This window comes from Phyllobates terribilis, unplaced genomic scaffold, assembly GCF_046119375.1.
Source record: "Phyllobates terribilis strain yellow unplaced genomic scaffold, ASM4611937v1 Scaffold_7__3_contigs__length_470593459, whole genome shotgun sequence".
Classification (NCBI taxonomy): domain Eukaryota; kingdom Metazoa; phylum Chordata; class Amphibia; order Anura; family Dendrobatidae; genus Phyllobates; species Phyllobates terribilis.
In genome coordinates, this window is record NW_027362767.1 from 301,571,232 (window position 1) to 301,589,898 (window position 18,667).

The window sequence follows — 18,667 nt, forward strand, 5'->3', positions numbered from 1 at the left end:
TCTGACTGGTTTCTATTGGCAACATGGACAGGCGGTCATGGCATGAGGAACTCACAATGTGTTTAGAATTATATACAATTTCTATTTGATGACTTTGTGCCATCTCCTCTACATAAAGAACAATGTTGAGCAAAATATCTACCATAGATTTATCAATTATCTGAAAGAAAACCTGTCTTTGTTGCCCATAGCAACCAATGGCAGCACAGCTTACATTTTACCACAGCTTTTAAAAAATGAAAGCTGATTGCTGGTTGGTTGCTATTGGCAACAACAGATTTGATCATTGAGGCCCATTGACTTTTCAAAAGAAAAGAGACATCTAAAATACATTTATATCCAAACAATATTTATTCTAAAGGGGCTACAACTGATAAATCAATAGTAATACAATGGCTGTCAGCAAAAATCTCCTTGAGTGGCCGTTCCTATGAACATGGACGGCAGCAGTGCTTGGTGGCAATCCAAGAAGAAACCAAGTGACTTCAACCATGACGTTTTAGTTTTGTGAATATTTTACAGCCATATTTCTATGGTGCTCGTCACTCACTTGTCCATAAAGGCCAAGTCTATTACATTTAGCACCCTGTGATCTAGTAGAAGATGGAGTCATTCATTTAGGTTTCAGCACTGGTAAAACTGACCGCTGTAATAGAGGAAAAGTAAGTAGTAGTCTGATTGTGGCCTCTTGTAAGAGTCCTAAATGGCTGAATCTGGGGCCGTTCAGCCAATGTTCATTGTGAAGACGACTCTGCCCAGGAAGCGGTCAGTCTTATGATCGTTAATAATGTCTTGTCCATTTATCTTACATTGTATGGTGACTTCATGATTAGGGATCAGCTCTGTGAAATGCATAGCAATTAACGGTGAAGTGTAGTTTACCTAAAACAGAAAAACTGATTAGCTATAATACAAGGAAAAATAAAATGCTACATCGCAATCTCATAAAGCTCTGATTGGCACAAATGTGACAAGTAAAGGTCACTGGAAGACGTGTACAGGGCGTCTAGATTAAGAAACCATATGGCTGGATTAGACAGGCGCAGTGTTGATAGTTAACAAGTTAAATAGGAACTGTACTTTCATCAAACTTTCCATAATTCAATATTACAGGCAAATATAAGAAACTTTGTAATATATCTTATCAGCGAAATCTGCTGCCTCCACTTATAAGCCACCCTTTTCCCTTGCCTCTTGAATTTATCATCCACTAAGAAATGTAATATGTAATAGCACAAATCTGTCTTGCTCAGACTAGATGGACTGCCGACTATAGTGTCTTGTGACACAACCTATTATACTCAATGGAGAAGAGGAGTGAGGAAACAGGCAGTGGGAGACACTAAGATTGACCTGAGCTTTCTAACAAGTCTTTTATCTCACCACAAGTCCTCGATTCATATCTACACTGATCACTACTGATGTGTAATTTCCTATATGCTGCTGTTCAAGGGCTGGTTAACAAATTTCAATTTAGGAGGTGAGCACAAAGCACTGGACCCATGAATTGCGCAGCCCATCCTTAGGCTTTAGTCTCGTGTAGCACTCAGTGCTTGTCCAAGGTGTGGCTACTAACAACCCGTTTCATAAAACTCAGCCTCTTTCTGATGTATTGTTTGAAATTAATGACAAATGGTTTACTTATTTGTATGGATGCATAGTTGCTGCAAAGTCATGTGACTATTAACAATAAGAAAGCCATCTGCACTTTGTTTTCAATGTAGAATTAGAAATTATGATTTGAAGCGACCTCCCATCATAATCACTTACCTCCTTGCAGTAATAATCCCACCCCAGAATATAATAATAAATCATTCCCCACTACCACCTAATTATAAAATGATACCCCTTGTAGTGATCACCTGTAGTATCATCCCCCCTCACCCAGGTTATAACATTGCCCACGGCAGTAACCAGCTGCCCCTTCCATTAGATTGTATTTAATCAACTGCCATGACTGTACCAAACCCCCTTGCAATAATCATTACCGTGGGATTATAACAACGCAACTGACGCGCCCCCTGGGCCTGTGCTGCTGCTGCTGTGCAGGGGGAATACCCGGAACCGGATCGCTGGAGGTTGGGGGTTGTAGTCTCCGTGTGGCAGTGACCCGGTCCGTGCCCAGGGTGGTCAAACCAGTGGCAGTCTATTTGTATGGTAATAAGTGTCCGACTACGCCACCCATGGATTGCGGTCAGTGGGGACCGCCGCTGCGCTGCAGACCGCTGAGGCTGATGTTGTTTGCGCAGCTGAGTATGGGATGACTCCCCACGGGAGAAGTATTGCCTCAGGGCAGCTAATGTGGATGATGGTGGTAGTGATGGTGTGAGGGTCCCAGTGCTAGTGGTGCTGGAGCGGCAAGGAATCACAGAGACGTGTGGTGCAGTTTCCAAAGCTTTACTCACAGTTGTTGCTCCGGTCACTTCGGCCAGCAGTGACCGCCCGAGCCGTGCTGCGTCCACCAGGTGAGGGACTCTGTCAACTCCCAAGCAATTCCAGAGTGTGGCTGAAAGCTCCCCTCTCTTCCTTTCTACTGGCTGTCCCCACCAGTGACCCACCTTTGTCCAGCTTCCTCGGGCCTTCGGTTGGTGAAACCTCTCTCCGGTCTCCCTGACCCTATGCGGTATGCCTTTCTGGTGGATGTAGTGAGGGGTCGCACCAAGATGTGGTCACGACCTCCGGTTTTGGCTGAGGATTAGTCGCCTCCACCAATTCGGGTTCCGGTACCCTGCTCTGCCAACCCTTCACCCAGTATCTCCTCTGGGAATATGGGGTTCCTTCTGCCTTCGTGTCTCTGGGCCTTTCTTTGTGTTCCTTGCCTCCTTTCTCCTCCGTTTCAGTTCCTTTCTTACTTTCCTTTCCGTTCCTTCTCCTCTCTCTTTCTGCTGTTTCTGGCCTCCACTCCAGGCTTGCCTCTGGAGCTGGGCCCAGACTGAGCCACAGCTCCCTGTCAGCTCTCTCTGGCTGAGCTCCTCTCTTCTCCTCCTCTCTGAACTGAACCCTGATCTAAGATGGTGCCCACCTTATATACCTCCCTCTATGTGTGAGCCTAGGTGACAAGCAACCAATGGGCTCCTACCTATGCCCAGAAACCCACCCCTATCTGCTCCTACACCACTGGGTTTTCCTCCCCCTCCCCACTCCAGCCAGGAACAGAAGCTGTCGTGCCTGCACTCTGTCTAGTGGGAGCACCGTTGGTCTGTTCCTCGGAAATGGGGTGTGTGTGGTGCATGCAGCCTACTGAGCCCCGGTCCACACTCCATCCTTACCCGGGAGTGGAATATCACACCTCTGGTTCGAGGTGCAATACCCCTGTAGCAGCCGAGTCCTCGGGGTGCTACATTCCCCCCTGGTAAATCACAGCACGTCCTCGGGCTGGAAAAGAGCAAAGACAATTTAAAACATACAAATTTTTAAGGTGCACTCATATATAAGACATTAACTTTTCACTCATCCCTTTATGGGAGGTACTCTTTTCTTCTTAACGTTACTGGTATAAAACATTCTTTTGGCATTACTATTTTAGCAGCATATTAAACTTTCCATTATAAGACATTTTCAAATAAAACATTTTCAAAACATATTCTTGAGCTCTGGCCGCTGTGCAACTTGCGACCAGGTAAAGGTGCAACAGTCCATTTTAATCCACCTTGAGGTAGACGTTGCGGTTCTTGTATAAAACCAGTAGGGGGCGCTTTAAGAAGCGCAACTATGTACAAGGGATGGCCGCTCTCAGTCCTCGGCCAGTGGGGATAAGGGAGTGGCTGCTCACAGTCCTCAGCCTGGTAAAGGATATTGGGGTAACACGCACACAGGAAACTTTTTATCAAGAAACAGTTCCACACTAGTCCCAACGGGGACCACACTTCAATCTAGTAACAGTTCTTGTACCCCGACGGGTAACTATATACAGTTCCACTTTACCATTCTCTAATAATGGTGTCCTCCTTGTTCTTCCGGGTAGTCTTCAGGTCCGTCCGGACCCTCGGTGTACTCTGTTTCTGGGCGGTACTGTAGTCCCTCCTCCGTGAGCCTGTGAACGTGGAGGGCGTACGGTCCCTTGGCACCCTTGTGCCGGGTGAAGGTGACCACATCACCCGGGTAGAGATCACGTCCGCGGTGTCCCTCCGGCAGGTGGCTCTCGACATCCCTGCGGGTGACAAAGACGTCGCCGGGGGTTCGATGGTCTCGGATAAAGCCCCAGCCATGCTCCAGCTGGAACTTTATTACGGTCCCGTTGACTCGGGGACCGCGGGCGGCTCGGGGATCTTGTCGGGCCCTGCGCTTCTGCTCCGCGCTTCGGGCCTGCAGCTGTTCTTCTCGGATTCGCCTCTCCCGCCGTTCCCTTTCAAATACCTCCAGCTGTTGACGGCAGCACTCTTCACGCCGGGCTGCGTCCGCCCGGGTCTCCTGGGTGAACCCTATGAGATTCTCACCGGTGGGGTCCCATGCAAACTGGGCATCCTCCAGCGGAAGCGGAGCGATTTTGGCGGGCTCCGGAGCCGGGATCAGAGGCTCACACAGGGGCCGTTCCCTCCGGAGACGGGGGTTGACGTACTCCGGTGGCCACACGAAGGGCAGCCCGTCCGGGCTGGTGTGTTGCGCATAGAGATCTGCGCCCAAGGGTGGCACCACGGGCCCCGATCGGGGAGCAGCGCCCCGGGTTACTCGGCCTTGCGACCAGGCCGGGGAACTTCCGGTTGGGTCTGGGGGTGGCACTGTTGAGGAAGAGGGCGCTGGAGGGGCAGCGGCGCCCGGGTTCACCAGGCCTTGCGACCAGGCCGGTGGTACTTCCTCTTTTGCCGCGCCCGGGGTCGAGGGGTGTGGCGCGGAACGGGGCGTGACCGCGGCTCCTGCCGCTTGAGGCCTAGTTGGGAGCAGTGGCGGCGCGGCAACGGGTGTGGTGAGTAGGGCTTCGGGCTCTGCGACGGGAGGCTGGGGCAGGCTTACGGCTGCTGGGCTCGGGGTGATGACGTCCCCATTACCTGCCTCAATCCTTGCGGCTCCCTCCGCGGCGTCGTCTCCGGCCTTCGTCCCTCCTGCACCATCCTCAGAGGCAGACGTGCTCCATGTTGCGGGTGGCGCCTCCTGCCGGTGGGTTCCAGCCTGCCGGGCCATCTCCCTTCTCCACTCGGCCAGCGCATCCTGCTGTGCCTGGGCCATCCTCCGGTCCAAGTCCTCCAGCGCAGCCTGTGCACGCTCCGGATCTCTGGGGAGCTGTGCCAGGATCTCCACTAGGCTGTCTGGCGGTGCGGCCTGCAGCAGGCTCCGGACCAAGGTGTTGGCACTGCTGGACGCTTCCTCCATTCCCGGGTGCGGTCTGTCCAGACTGATCCAGAGCGCGCCCTGCCCCACAGTTTTCTTCACTTCCCGCCCCCATTGGGGGTGGTCCTTGGGCAACTTGGTGACAGTCAATTTCAAGGGCAGCCCTCCCACGCTGATGGACATCTCCACTGCTGCATTCATGGCTGGTGGGGGCGGGCTCCTTCTTTGGCGCCACTCTGGGACCTGGCCCACGATGGGAGGTGGCTTCCTGCTGTCCTTTGGTGCGCACATAATGGCGTCCACTCTGCCAGGGCGGGAAAAACTGATGAAGATGGCGGGAAACGGTCCAAGATGGCGTCTGATGGCGGGAATCGGCTCCTGATGGCGGGAAACGACTCCGGACGGCGGGAAACTTCTGGAAATGGCGGGAGACTTCTTTTTAAGGTACATGTGCAGTTTTCTTCAGGCACGCAATACCCGCTTGTGGCGGGTTGGTAATGATCCTGCCGACTACGCCAAAGTTGACGCGCCCCCTGGGCCTGTGCTGCTGCTGCTGTGCAGGGGGAATACCCGGAACCGGATTGCTGGAGGTTGGGGGTTGTAGTCTCCGTGTGGCGGTGACCCGGTCCGTGCCCAGGGTGGTCAAACCAGTGGCAGTCTATTTGTATGGTAAGTGTCCGACTACGCCACCCGTGGATTGCGGTCAGTGGGGACCGCCGCTGCGCTGCAGACCGCTGAGGCTGATGTTGTTTGCGCAGCTGAGTATGGGATGACTCCCCACGGGAGAAGTATTGCCTCAGGGCAGCTAATGTGGATGATGGTGGTAGTGATGGTGTGAGGGTCCCAGTGCTAGTGGTGCTGGAGCGGCAAGGAATCACAGAGACGTGTGGTGCAGTTTCCAAAGCTTTACTCACAGTTGTTGCTCCGGTCACTTCGGCCAGCAGTGACCGCCCGAGCCGTGCTGCGTCCACCAGGTGAGGGACTCGGTCAACTCCCAAGCAATTCCAGAGTGTGGCTGAAAGCTCCCCTCTCTTCCTTTCTACTGGCCGTCCCCACCAGTGACCCACCTTTGTCCAGCTTCCTCGGGCCTTCGGTTGGTGAAACCTCTCTCCGGTCTCCCTGACCCTATGCGGTATGCCTTTCTGGTGGATGTAGTGAGGGGTCGCACCAAGATGTGGTCACGACCTCCGGTTTTGGCTAAGGATTAGTCGCCTCCACCAATTCGGGTTCCGGTACCCTGCTCTGCCAACCCTTCACCCAGTATCTCCTCTGGGAATATGGGGTTCCTTCTGCCTTCGTGTCTCTGGGCCTTTCTTTGTGTTCCTTGCCTCCTTTCTCCTCCGTTTCAGTTCCTTTCTTACTTTCCTTTCCGTTCCTTCTCCTCTCTCTTTCTGCTGTTTCTGGCCTCCACTCCAGGCCTGCCTCTGGAGCTGGGCCCAGACTGAGACACAGCTCCCTGTCAGCTCTCTCTGGCTGAGCTCCTCTCTTCTTCTCCTCCTCTCTGAACTGAACCCTGATCTAAGATGGTGCCCACCTTATATACCTCCCTCTATGTGTGAGCCTAGGTGACAAGCAACCAATGGGCTCCTACCTATGCCCAGAAACCCACCCCTATCTGCTCCTACACCACTGGGTTTTCCTCCCCCTCCCCACTCCAGCCAGGAACAGAAGCTGTTGTGCCTGCACTCTGTCTAGTGGGAGCACCGTTGGTCTGTTCCTCGGAAATGGGGTGAGTGTAGTGTATGCCGCTAACTGAGCCCCGGTCCACACTCCATCCTTACCCGGGAGTGGAATATCACACCTCTGGTTCGAGGTGCAATACCCCTGTAGCAGCCGAGACCTCGGGGTGCTACACAACCCCTGTACTATAATAATTAAAGAAAAAAAAGAAGTTATCCCCTATCAATTGCAGTGGATCCAACCTTGCCCTCAATAGAATGGAGATGTACATAAGTGACCTCTGCTCCACACGTAGTCTATGGGACTGCTGATTACAGTGCTTGGGTATTGTCATCAGTCCCATAGACAAGGCATGAAGAGAAGGACTCTTCACTTCATGCACTTCACTCTTCTCATGAGCATATGCGGTCTATTCAGGATGGGTCTGCAGAACCCCTCTCTCTAAATCCTTGGCGGTTGGACCCCAGCGCTCAGCAAGCTATCCCCTATCCTAGGAACAGAAACAAAAACTTCATTTTTTGGAAATAACCGTTTAATCATCCCCAATCCAGATTACAAATCCCATAGGGTGCACCCTTCTTGTATAAATAGATAGATACATTCAAGTCTTCAAACAGAGGCTGGACAGACATCTGTCTGAGATGGTTTAACGAATCCTGCATTGAGCAGGGGGCTGGACCAGATGACCCTGGAGGTCCCTTCAACTCTAACCAAAATCAGTCGCCATATTATATTTCTCAGCCTCTCTATATAGAACCCCATCATGCAGTATATCAATATCAAGCCTATATGTAGAGTTTCATCCTGCAGTACGTCAGTCCTCTCAATACACCTATACATAGCCCTATGCAGCAGTACATTTCTCCTCAGTCACTCTATATAGAGTACGATCCTGCAGTACATCACTCCTCTCAACCCCTCTATATACAGCCCCTTCCTACAGTACGTCATTCCTCAGCCCTCTAAGTACAGCTTCATCCTGCAGTACATCACTCCTCTCAGGCCCTCTATATTCAGCCTCGCATTCTGCAGAACATCAATTCAGTTATCCCCTCTATATACAGCCCTTTACTGGAGAACATCACTCCTCTCAGCCTTTCTATATATCTCACTCATGTAGGAACTGCAAAACATCACTTATTTTAGCCCCTCTACATACACCTCACCCCTTCAGAACATCACTCCTTTCAGCCTATCTATTTACAGGTCTATACAGTAAAATATCACTCTAATCCTCATCTATGTACAGCCCCATCACTCCTCTCAGCCCCTCTATACACAGCCTCATCACTCCTCTCAGCCCCTCTATACACAGCCCCATCACTCCTCTCAGCCCCTCTATACACTGCCCCATCACTCCTCTCAGCCCCTCTATACACAGCTCCCAACTGCAGTAGGCCTTGTGTTATGTAATTTTTCTGTTTTTAGAGAATATTAATAAATTATGTTTTTAATACTTTTTATAGAAATACTATTTTTGATTCGGTAGCTGGACAACTTTTTTCTTTTCTAATCCATTTTCACCTGACACCAGAGCCAGGATATCTCCATGCATTGCACCCCTTATGGATTATTGTCCGCACTGGTGAGCTGATGTGAAACTTTTTTTTTTTCTTTTACTCTTCCTCCTGTAGTACATCACTCCGTTCAGCCCACTATATATAGCCCTTCTTACAGAATATCACTCCTCTCTGCCCAACTACATAGAGCACCATAATGCAGTACATCAGTTCTCTCAGCCCCTCTACAGTACAGTACACTCTCATCCTGTAGCACATCACTCCTCAGCACCTTTATATACAGCCCCATGCTGCAGTACATTGCTCCACTCAGCTACTTTATATACAGCCCTATACTGCAGTACATCACTTATCTCAGTCCCTCTGTATACAGCCTCACCCTGCAGTTCATCACTCCTCTCAGTCCCTCTATTTACAACCCCCTCTTAGAGAGCATCAAACAAGTCAGCACCTCTATATGCATCCCTAACATGCAATACATCACTCCTCTCAGTCCATCTATATACAGCCCCCTCCAGCAGAAAATCACTCCTTTTAGCCCCCTCTACATACTTCACCTCCTGAAGAACACTATTCCTCTTAGCCCACTCTATATACAAGTACATCATGCTTCTCAGCCCCTCTATATATAGCCCCCTCATGCAGAACAGTATTCATCCCACTATATACAGCCCCATCCTTCAGTATATCTCTCCTCTTTGCCCCATCTTGCAGTATATCGTCATTCCTTTAAGCCTCTGTATTAAAAGCCCCACCTTGCAGTAGATCACTTCTCAGCCCCTCTATGCACAGCCCCATCACTCCTCTCAGTCCTGCGCTCCTCTCTGGCGGGTAGCATGAGGCAGGTCTTCAAAAGTGCAAAGCGTGCTACTGCATGAGACCGTACAACAGATTCTGTTGTGGTCACAGATTTAAACATACAGCATCACTAAAACACATGGCTGCCAGGCAGCCCTAAACAATTGCAAGTGTAGCAACTATTCAGTGCCACCCAGTGGCCGAGTGCCATAGCGGCGCTGTACATTGGATTAAATCACCTGTAGTCGCATCACAATCTTTAAGATACACCACAACTGTTTCACATTATGATATGGCTCTTCCATAGCACCTGAAATCTTGGTAGCCCTGAACAGTTACTTGGGGACATATGCTCCTCTGTCTCTTGGCCCAGCCCATCCCTGCTGCTGCTTATCGCTGTCTACCAAAAAGGGATGAATGGCAGGAATACATCCCTGTGCTCTGTATATGAGAGAGCATATCAACATGTCTCTTCCCAGCAGCCTCGAGTGGATTGCAAATTAGAGCGAGAGCCTACAGAGGGCAAAACTAGTGCAAATGCAGGATACAAGACGTATAATGGCCAGATATAATTTTGTTCCACAAGTCCGAACACAGGACAGCTTTTTCTGAAAAGTTACCCTTTAACTAGGTTACAAGAAGACCAGTCACCATATTCACTCCCAATAAATAAATGCAAAGAACTGTACAGGTCCTCGAAAAAATAACTGGGTAGTTTACACCAGGGTAACATTATCAGGGCCTACAATTAATGATGCAGTCTGCTTCAGAAACCTGGCCATCCCAACTGTTCTCTGTCCTATGCCAATAAAAGAAACCAGAATAAATCTGCCATGTCAGATAATTTGTTTCTCCAAGAGTCAAGTACTGTTTGGCATCATGGTTTCTCCAATTAGCAGTAAAACTATGAAATTAGAAAATGCATTTATTGGCAAAAATGCCACATGTGAACTAATAAACACACAAGTCTGATATTACTGTTTAATTCAATCATGTACTATAATTAAACTAAGAGAATCATTGTCAGAAAATACAATTTAATGGAAATTATACTTACATGTGTAAGCTTGCCGTAGTAAGGGTAGTACATTAGGTCAAAGTAATTTTTTGGATAAAAGGTAACTGCTCCGACATCACTATCATTTCCTTTCTATTAAAGAGACAAAAACACAGATGCAAATGCAATTATTACTGACATTTTTCTATTTGTGTACTGCTATACAATATGTTATAATTTTGCCCTACAATGCCCAAGTAATTCCTCCTTAAAATATCCAAATAATATCACCATATAGTGGTTCTACTATATATTTTTTTCTGGATGTATCTGGAAGTCTTTGAGGTTTTTCATGTTGTGTGTCTGGATATTGATTGCAGGCTTGAATAAAAATAATAATCTTTACATAGAGCCAATTTATTCCTCACAATTTTAGATTTGGGAAAGTAACAAACAAGTAAAATAACAGATAACCAAAACGCATGAACAGTGAGGTGAAAGGAGGTTCCTGCACATAAGAGCTTACAAGCTGCGTGAAATGGGACAAGTATTTTACTTAGAAATAATTCTTTCCAGTATTTCATCTAGCCAAAGCACAACTCGGGACGCTTAAGGGAAGGAAATCCTACAAGAAACCGGTAATGTAACCAGTGTATTCAGCAACAAAAATGCAAAGGTTTGTAAATTCACACTAACGCGTTTTACTCACGTAGGTTCCACAGGACACAAATATCGGTGTTCCAAAACCGGCTTTAAACCCAACAATCTAGGAGGAGGATAAACTTTATGAGTTTCACATAATAACAAACATTGTTTGCCTATAGTTTCACAAATTTACCGGTATAACTCTGGAGTTTTCTGAAAGATTCCACAGATGATTTTTACACTTACTAAAGAATGTCCATTCTCTATATTTATGTTCTGTATAAATAGTCTATTCAATTCTAAGTGTAAAGTCCCTTCTGAGTAATGCTCCAATGCCCTTTAATAAACACAGTGTCATTGTTTCACCTTTACTTAGTTTTACCCGGTTCATCTTTAGTATGATACACGGTTTCCCATGAGAAAAGCCAAAACTTGGGTCCCCAATTCCAGAACAATTCTTTAGCAGTGAGCGGCGGAACTGACAGGCTTTCCTTTCCTGATGTTCCTCTCCTTCTTGAAGGAAGTATTTTCCAGGCGTGCATTCCACGTTAGTAGCCATTTGTTTGTCATCATCATAGGCTAATATAGAAGAAAACTTATATTACACTCATATATATCATAAGTGAAATCCTATTATTATATTGTTTTTAACTCCCAAGGTTCTATGCTGAGTAAACAGTTTGTCTCATAAATGACAGACATCAACAGGATACGTAATAAATATATGATTGTTGGATGTTCATCTGCTGCGACTCTCACTTAGGCCACGGCCCCACTATCAGTATTCGGTCAGTATTTTTTCTCAGAAGTGGGAGCCAAAACCAGGAGTGGGTGATAAATGCAGAATTGGTGACGTGTTCCTATTATACCTTTTCTCTGATTGTTCCTCACCCGGTTTTGGTTCCCACTCCTGAGAAAAAATACTGACCGAATACTGACCAAATACTGATAGTGGGGCCATGGCCTTATCCTGAAAATAGGAGGCCCAAAGTCTCTTGTGTGAGTAAGCTAGTAGTGAGCCTGTGCGACCACCACTTTATTAAATGTAGAGTAGATGCGGATGCGGGTAATACCAGTGGAACTTATATCTACCATAAGAACATTTTAGAGTTTGGCCTGCTTAAAAAAATTATGTTATAGGGAAGCTATCATCAGAAAATGACTTACTGTTTAAATGAGGTTTCTGTGTTACATGTATTTTTTTTTTAAACATTTTGTTAATGTTTAATTTTTCATATCACTATCTATCTATCTATCTATCTATCTATCTATCTATCTATCTATCTATCTATCTATCTATCTATCTATACCAATAGGCTAAAACACCGCTCCCCTGCTTCCCCTTCCTTCACAATGACTTTGTACACACTCATTAGATGCTTTAACCACTTTACGACCTTGGACGTATGAGTACGTCTAAGTTCATATCCATGCAGGCTCCGGCGCTGAGTCCGCATGTTTTCAGGCACATGACAGCTGATCTATACCGCTGACATGTGCCCCTAACAGCCACAGGTGTCAAACTCCGACAGCAGCATTTAACATGGCCGCGCCAGAAGCGCGTCACTAATCCAGCCCATCGGCGCCCATGTCACATGACCGCGGGTCGCCGATGGGTTGGCATGACAACCCGGGGTCTGCAGGAGACCCCGCCCAGCGGTTGGCGCTTGTAGCAAGTGAGCGTTTTTGCTACACACAGCAGGGCTAAAGCCCTGCTGTGTGTAGCACGGGCGATCGGATGATCGCAGCTTCTAGTCTCACATGATGGAGACTATTGAAACTAGTGAAAAGTAAAAAAAAAATCTTTTTAAAAATATTAAAAAAACCTTAAAATTCAAATCACTCTCCTTTCGCCCCATTCAAAATAAAACAATAATAAAAAAAATCAAATATACCCATATTTGGTATCACCGCGTTCAGAATCGCCTGATCTATCAATATAAAAAAATAATTAGTCCAATTGGTAAACGGCGTAACGAGAAAAAAAATCAAAACACCAGAATTGCTTTTTTTGGTTGTCGCAGCATTGCAGTAAAATGCAATAGCGGGCGATCAAAACATCATACCTACCCCAAAATAGTATCAATAAAAACGTCAGCCTGGCGCACAAAAAATGAGCCCTCACCTGGTCCCAGATCCCGAAAAATTGAGATGCTACGGGTCTCGGAAAATGGTGACTTTTTTTTTTGCAAACCTTGTTTTTTTTTTTTCACCACTTAAATAAAAAAGAACCTATACATGTTTGGTGTCTACGAACTCGTAATGACCTGGAGAATAATAATGGCAGGTCAGTTTTAGCATTTAGTGAACGTGGTAAAAAAAAAAAAAACAATTGTGGAATTGCGCTTTTTTTTGCAATTTCACCACATTTTGAATTTTTTCCTATTTTCCAGTACAAGCTATATTAAAAACAATGATGCTGTTCAAAAGTACAACTCGTCCCGCAAACAACGAGCCCTCACATGGCCATATTGACCAAAAAATAAAAAACTTATGGCTCTGGGAAGACTGAGCAAAAACCAAACACGGAAAAACCCAAGGTGGTGAAGGGGTTAATACAAAAGATAGGGTAACTTTGGCTAATATATACATACACATGTGGATTTCTTGAAACAGAGAGTCCAAAAAGCTCATTTAGTCAGTGTGAAAGTTGCAATATTTCTATTTTATTTTTAAAGAAGATTGTGATATGGCAAAAAAAACAACTAAAAAAAACAACAAAAACAAAACATTTAACACAAACAGGTGATTTTCTGATGATGGCCTCCCTATAAATGTGGTTAATTGAGCAAATTATACAGTTTACTAAAATAAATCTGAAAAGTGCCCCAGTCTTCAGCTACAGGCTCTGGTCCCAGTTCCTGGTAGCTTTTCTTCCGATTTGTGTTCTCTACCTTTTTTGTCTATACATCAGTTATGACAGAAAAGGGTCTGGCTTAGGGTGCTTTCACATAGCGTTTTAGTCCACATTCCTTGGTCCGGTCGCGGGTTGCATCTGGAACCAACCCCACCCCCTCGCCAAACGGGATTGACACATATGCCCTGACGGAGCCATAGACTATAATGGTGCCAACAGAGTCAACACGTGCTCTAACGTGCATCATTTTCGGGCGTATACGCCTACTGGAAGCGGACACCCAGATGCAGTGTACTACGTCTTAGCGTCTGCCTCCAGGAAGCGTATAGACCTGAAAATGATGCACGTCAGAGCACGTGTTGACTCTGTCCGGATGCAAGCCCCGATGGGACCAACGAACATGGACAAAAACGCTGTGTGAAAGCACTCTTTGAGATGAGCAGTCAACCAGCAGCTGTCACACACGTCCCATGGCTGCGTTTTTACCATATGAAACCAACTTATCACATGTTCATGAGACACTTAGGTTACATTTGTAAGATTCTTCTCCAGGTTGAGTATTACAAAATTGAAGGAGTAAAGGAAATTAAATCAGTTGTCATGGAAAATATAAATACATGAGAAATAACACCGCACCAGACAAGTCTTTCCTAATACAGCATGTCCCTAAACACTCCCCAGTAGGGTGGACAGTTGGAAACATCAGGGATTGCTCCTTGTTTTCTTACTTCTCTTCTATATGGATAAGGTTTGCATGGTACCATTACTATACTCATCATGTCTTTTTCTATATGTATGCATAGTAGTTATAATTCCAAGGAATTTCATATGACAAATCATTTCACCTTCAAGAAATGTGTGCAGACTGTTGGCGTACGATAACCACGTGTCTTTCTCTGAAGCCATAAACGTATAATAAAGTCCAGTTTCAAGTGGCCTGATTGTTACGCCTGTAAAATACGTTTCCATATCATCATCATCAACAATAAGAATGACATCAGAAACTTATATTTGACATGATACTCAAATTACATCACTTGCTCTTGTTTTATTTCGCTTTTTTTAGGCTCGAGTACACACATTACATAAATACGATATATATTTTTTTCTATGTACAAAGGTTATTTTGATGCCATTTATTGAGATTCGATAGTTTAAAGGGATCCTGTCATGTAAAAATAACACTATTAACCAGCAGATATGGGGTTAATCTGCAGGTTAATAGCATTCTAACACTGTGCGGTATTGGGACTGAGAGCCCCAATGCCAGAAGGAAATTAACTTTATTCCTTCTGGCAGCGTTCGGTGTCCAGTCACAGGGGTGGTGCTGGCATGGTTTCAGTCACCACTCAGTGTATAGCGAGCAGCGGCTGTAACCGTGCCCCCAACACTGACTGACAACCAGCCCTAATGATGAGCTGCTGTCAGTCAGTGCCGGGGGCGAAGTTATAGCCATTGCTTTCAGTACACTGAGCGGTGACTGACACCGTGCTGGCACCACTCCTATGACTGAAAGCCAAACCCTGCCAGTTATATCTCCTGGCAATGGGGCTTTCAGTGCCAGTGCCGGATGGTGTCAGAAGACTATTAACCTGCAGATTAAACCCATATCTGCAGGTTAATAGTGTTATTTTAAAAGACAGGTTCCCTTTAAAGTAAAGAAGTGTCTGCAATTGTATTTCCCTCTGTGGCTAAAGATGGAGTCATTATTGTTTCAATTTGTTGCTATTACAAAATAACCACCCCTGTTTTTTTCCACTTAGACATGTCATTGTAACAAGATGAAGAGTTATACATTCTGTTCTTTTGTTTTTTAGAATTGTAATGAATTTAGGTAATATAGTAGAGATTCGCTTTTATTTTGACATTAAACAGACTTATTGTCAAAACAGCAATTTACAGTACCTTGAAAAAGTATTCATACCCAACGAACTTTTACACATTGTTTCATGTTTCTCAATTGAAATGTTTTTATAGCAATTTTATGCAATATGCCAACGCAATGAAGCAAGTATTTGTGAAGCAAAAAGGAAAACTTAATCCCCAAAGGCCTCATAATAAGGAATCCGACTCAGTTTACCTACAATACCCATTTTTCACAGAAACTTTTGCTACAGATCATCTGAGAGACTGCGGAATCACCTCATTGGATTTTTCTACAACAAGAAGAGGACCATCCATGAGGAGATAACTTATCTACAGGACCGAATACAAGGACCAGATTCATGTCTAATCAAGGAGACATTACAGGATTTTTACAAAAAATTGCAACATCACCTTATTATCAATAAGAAAAAGAAACTTGACAGACTGAGGAAGAAAGCAGGTCTCAATGTAGTTGAAGGTAAGCCCAATTTACAAAATCATTTTAATACATCGTCGTCTGTTGTGAACCTCTCACAGTATGAGCCAAACACAGGAGAAATGAATGTTTTATCAAAGGGACTAACATTCTGTCCTACAAAACAACTTGATATGGCTAAATTTTGTAGTGATATCGAGGAATTCTTCCGCAGATTACGGTTTAAAGAATTCTTTCACAACCATGCAGATATCCCACCACAAGATAATCTAAACAACACATCAAAAAAGAAAAAGAGGACAAACTGGACCCCACAACCAGGGCACAACCAAACTCTAGATCACTATATAGACTGTTTCCGTAAAAAAGTTAAATCTGACATTTTGGACAGACACCACAAAGTGCTGCACAATATCAGTATGGAGGAAAGAAAAGACATACAGTCTTTAAAAGCAAATAACAATATCATTATCAAACCAGCAGACAAAGGAGCTGTAGTCATTATGAACATGTCAGATTACATCCAAGAAGCACACAGACAACTCTTGGATATAAAATACTACACTCCACTTCAGGAAGATCCCACCAAAGAATACACAGAAGAACTAACACATATCATCAATGGGCTTGATTCTACTTCATCCTCACTACTGGAACTAATACCAGACAATCCCCAAACAGGTACCTTCTACATGTTACCTAAAATACATAAAGAAGGTAACCCTGGGAGGCCAATCATTTCTGGCATTGGGACATTAACGGAAAATATCTCAGGCTGGGTGGAGAACATTCTGAAACCCCTGGTGAGGCGCACACCCAGCTATATCCAGGACACCACGGATATTCTCTGCAAACTGTCAGCCCTGGGCACACTTCCGGAGGACACAATACTAGCCACCATGGATGTAGAGTCTGTCTACTCTAACATTCCTCATGAGGATGGGATTGCAGCATGCAAACATTTCCTACAAAAAAACAATCTGGCTACAGAACCAACTCTGCAATTCATCAGGTTTGTGCTCCATCACAATTATTTCTCCTTTGGGAACAATTTATACCAACAATGTATGGATAGCGCCATGGGAAGCAAAATGTCCCCACAATATGCTAACCTATTTATGGCTAAACTAGAGGAGGAGTTTTTGTCAACTTGCTCTATTAAACCCCTAGCATACTTCCGCTACATTGATGATCTGCTAATAGTCTGGACAGGCTCAAAAGATGATCTGCTCACCTTCCACGATAACCTCAACAGGTTCCACCCAACCATCAAGCTCACCCTCAACTTCTCAAAATTCCAAATACATTTTCTGGACATGACCATATACATCAAAGACAACACCATACAGACATCAATTTACAATAAGCCCACAGGACGTCCAGCATATCTTAGATGGAAGAGCTTTCATCCAAGACACACAAAAAAATCCATCATCTACAGTCAAGCTCTGAGGTACATTTGAATCTGTTCAGATAGCAAGGACAGAAAACTGCAGCTACTATCACTGAGGAATACATTCCTACAACAAGGATACCATCCACTGGTAATAGATGAACAGATCCTCAGAGCTACAAGGATACCAAGAAGTAGCCTCCTGGATTACAGACAAAGGGAGGACAACAACAGGGTACCTCTTGTGGTCACATACAACCCCCACATGAACATCCTAAGGAAAATTGGTGCTGATCTCCAACCCATATTCCACAGAGACCACAAACTAAAAGAAATATTCCCAGAACTACCACTTCACTCCTACAAACAGCCCCCTAACTTAAGGAATCTCCTTGTCAGAAGTGTCCTCTCATCACCATCAGTGACGGGCACATTCCCATGTAAAAACAAAAAATGCAAAACTTGTACCCACATATTACCATCAAATACAGTCTGCATACCTAACACAAATCAGGACTACAAAATCATGGATGTCTTTTCATGTACATCCTCCAGTGTGGTGACATGATAGAATGTACAAAGTGCCCAGAAGGAGTTTATATTGGGGAAACTATGCAAAGGCTGCAAACGAGAATGAATTTACACAGACACACAATTAAGAATGAACTGGACACACCTGTGGGAAAACATTTCTCTGGCCGAGGACACTGTATGAAAGATCTAAAAGTTTTAATATTAAAAGGTCACTTCAAGGGCAACAGAGAAAGAAAAATTTGGGAATTCAAATTGATAAGGATGTTCAATTCACTGACAACAGGACTAAATATAACACCTGGCTTTATGGCTCACTACATGGACACAATTCACACCTCCTGATAATTAAACATTCCCAAGGACTCTCATTTTGCAAAAAAAAACAAAAAAAAAAAACGAATTTGCTCTCCCTAACTTATCAGTAGGAGGCATCACAACTCACACCTCATGAACAATTGTCTTGTTGTAACATCTCTCAAATGCTGTGCCTTTTGTCTTATGAATTAATTTGTAATCTTGCCTGAAGAAGGAGCCTGTGTGCTCTGAAAGCTTGCATATATATATATTTTCTGGTTAGCCAATAAAGGTATCACCCCAAGAATACTTTTGTCATTTTTGGCATAAAAGTATTTACATAGATTTTTCTGGCTAACACGGTGCCACAATATAACTTTGT

At 45.0% G+C, this 18,667-nt stretch overlaps 1 protein-coding gene across 2 annotated transcripts in view; it reads right to left on the reverse strand.

The window, feature by feature from the left end:
- Positions 1 to 328: 328 nt before the first annotated feature.
- Positions 329 to 18,667, reverse strand: part of ATP1B4 (ATPase Na+/K+ transporting family member beta 4) — a 127,036-nt gene continuing 108,697 nt past the window's right edge. For both annotated transcript variants that reach the window (XM_073641077.1, XM_073641078.1), the window contains 5 exons: positions 14,608 to 14,712; positions 11,288 to 11,484; positions 10,970 to 11,026; positions 10,321 to 10,413; positions 329 to 882 (listed from right to left, as the gene is read on the reverse strand). In XM_073641077.1, coding sequence (XP_073497178.1) covers positions 724 to 882; positions 10,321 to 10,413; positions 10,970 to 11,026; positions 11,288 to 11,484; positions 14,608 to 14,712 — 611 coding nt within the window. In that variant the 3' untranslated portion in view covers positions 329 to 723. The remainder of the gene's footprint in view (positions 883 to 10,320; positions 10,414 to 10,969; positions 11,027 to 11,287; positions 11,485 to 14,607; positions 14,713 to 18,667) is intronic.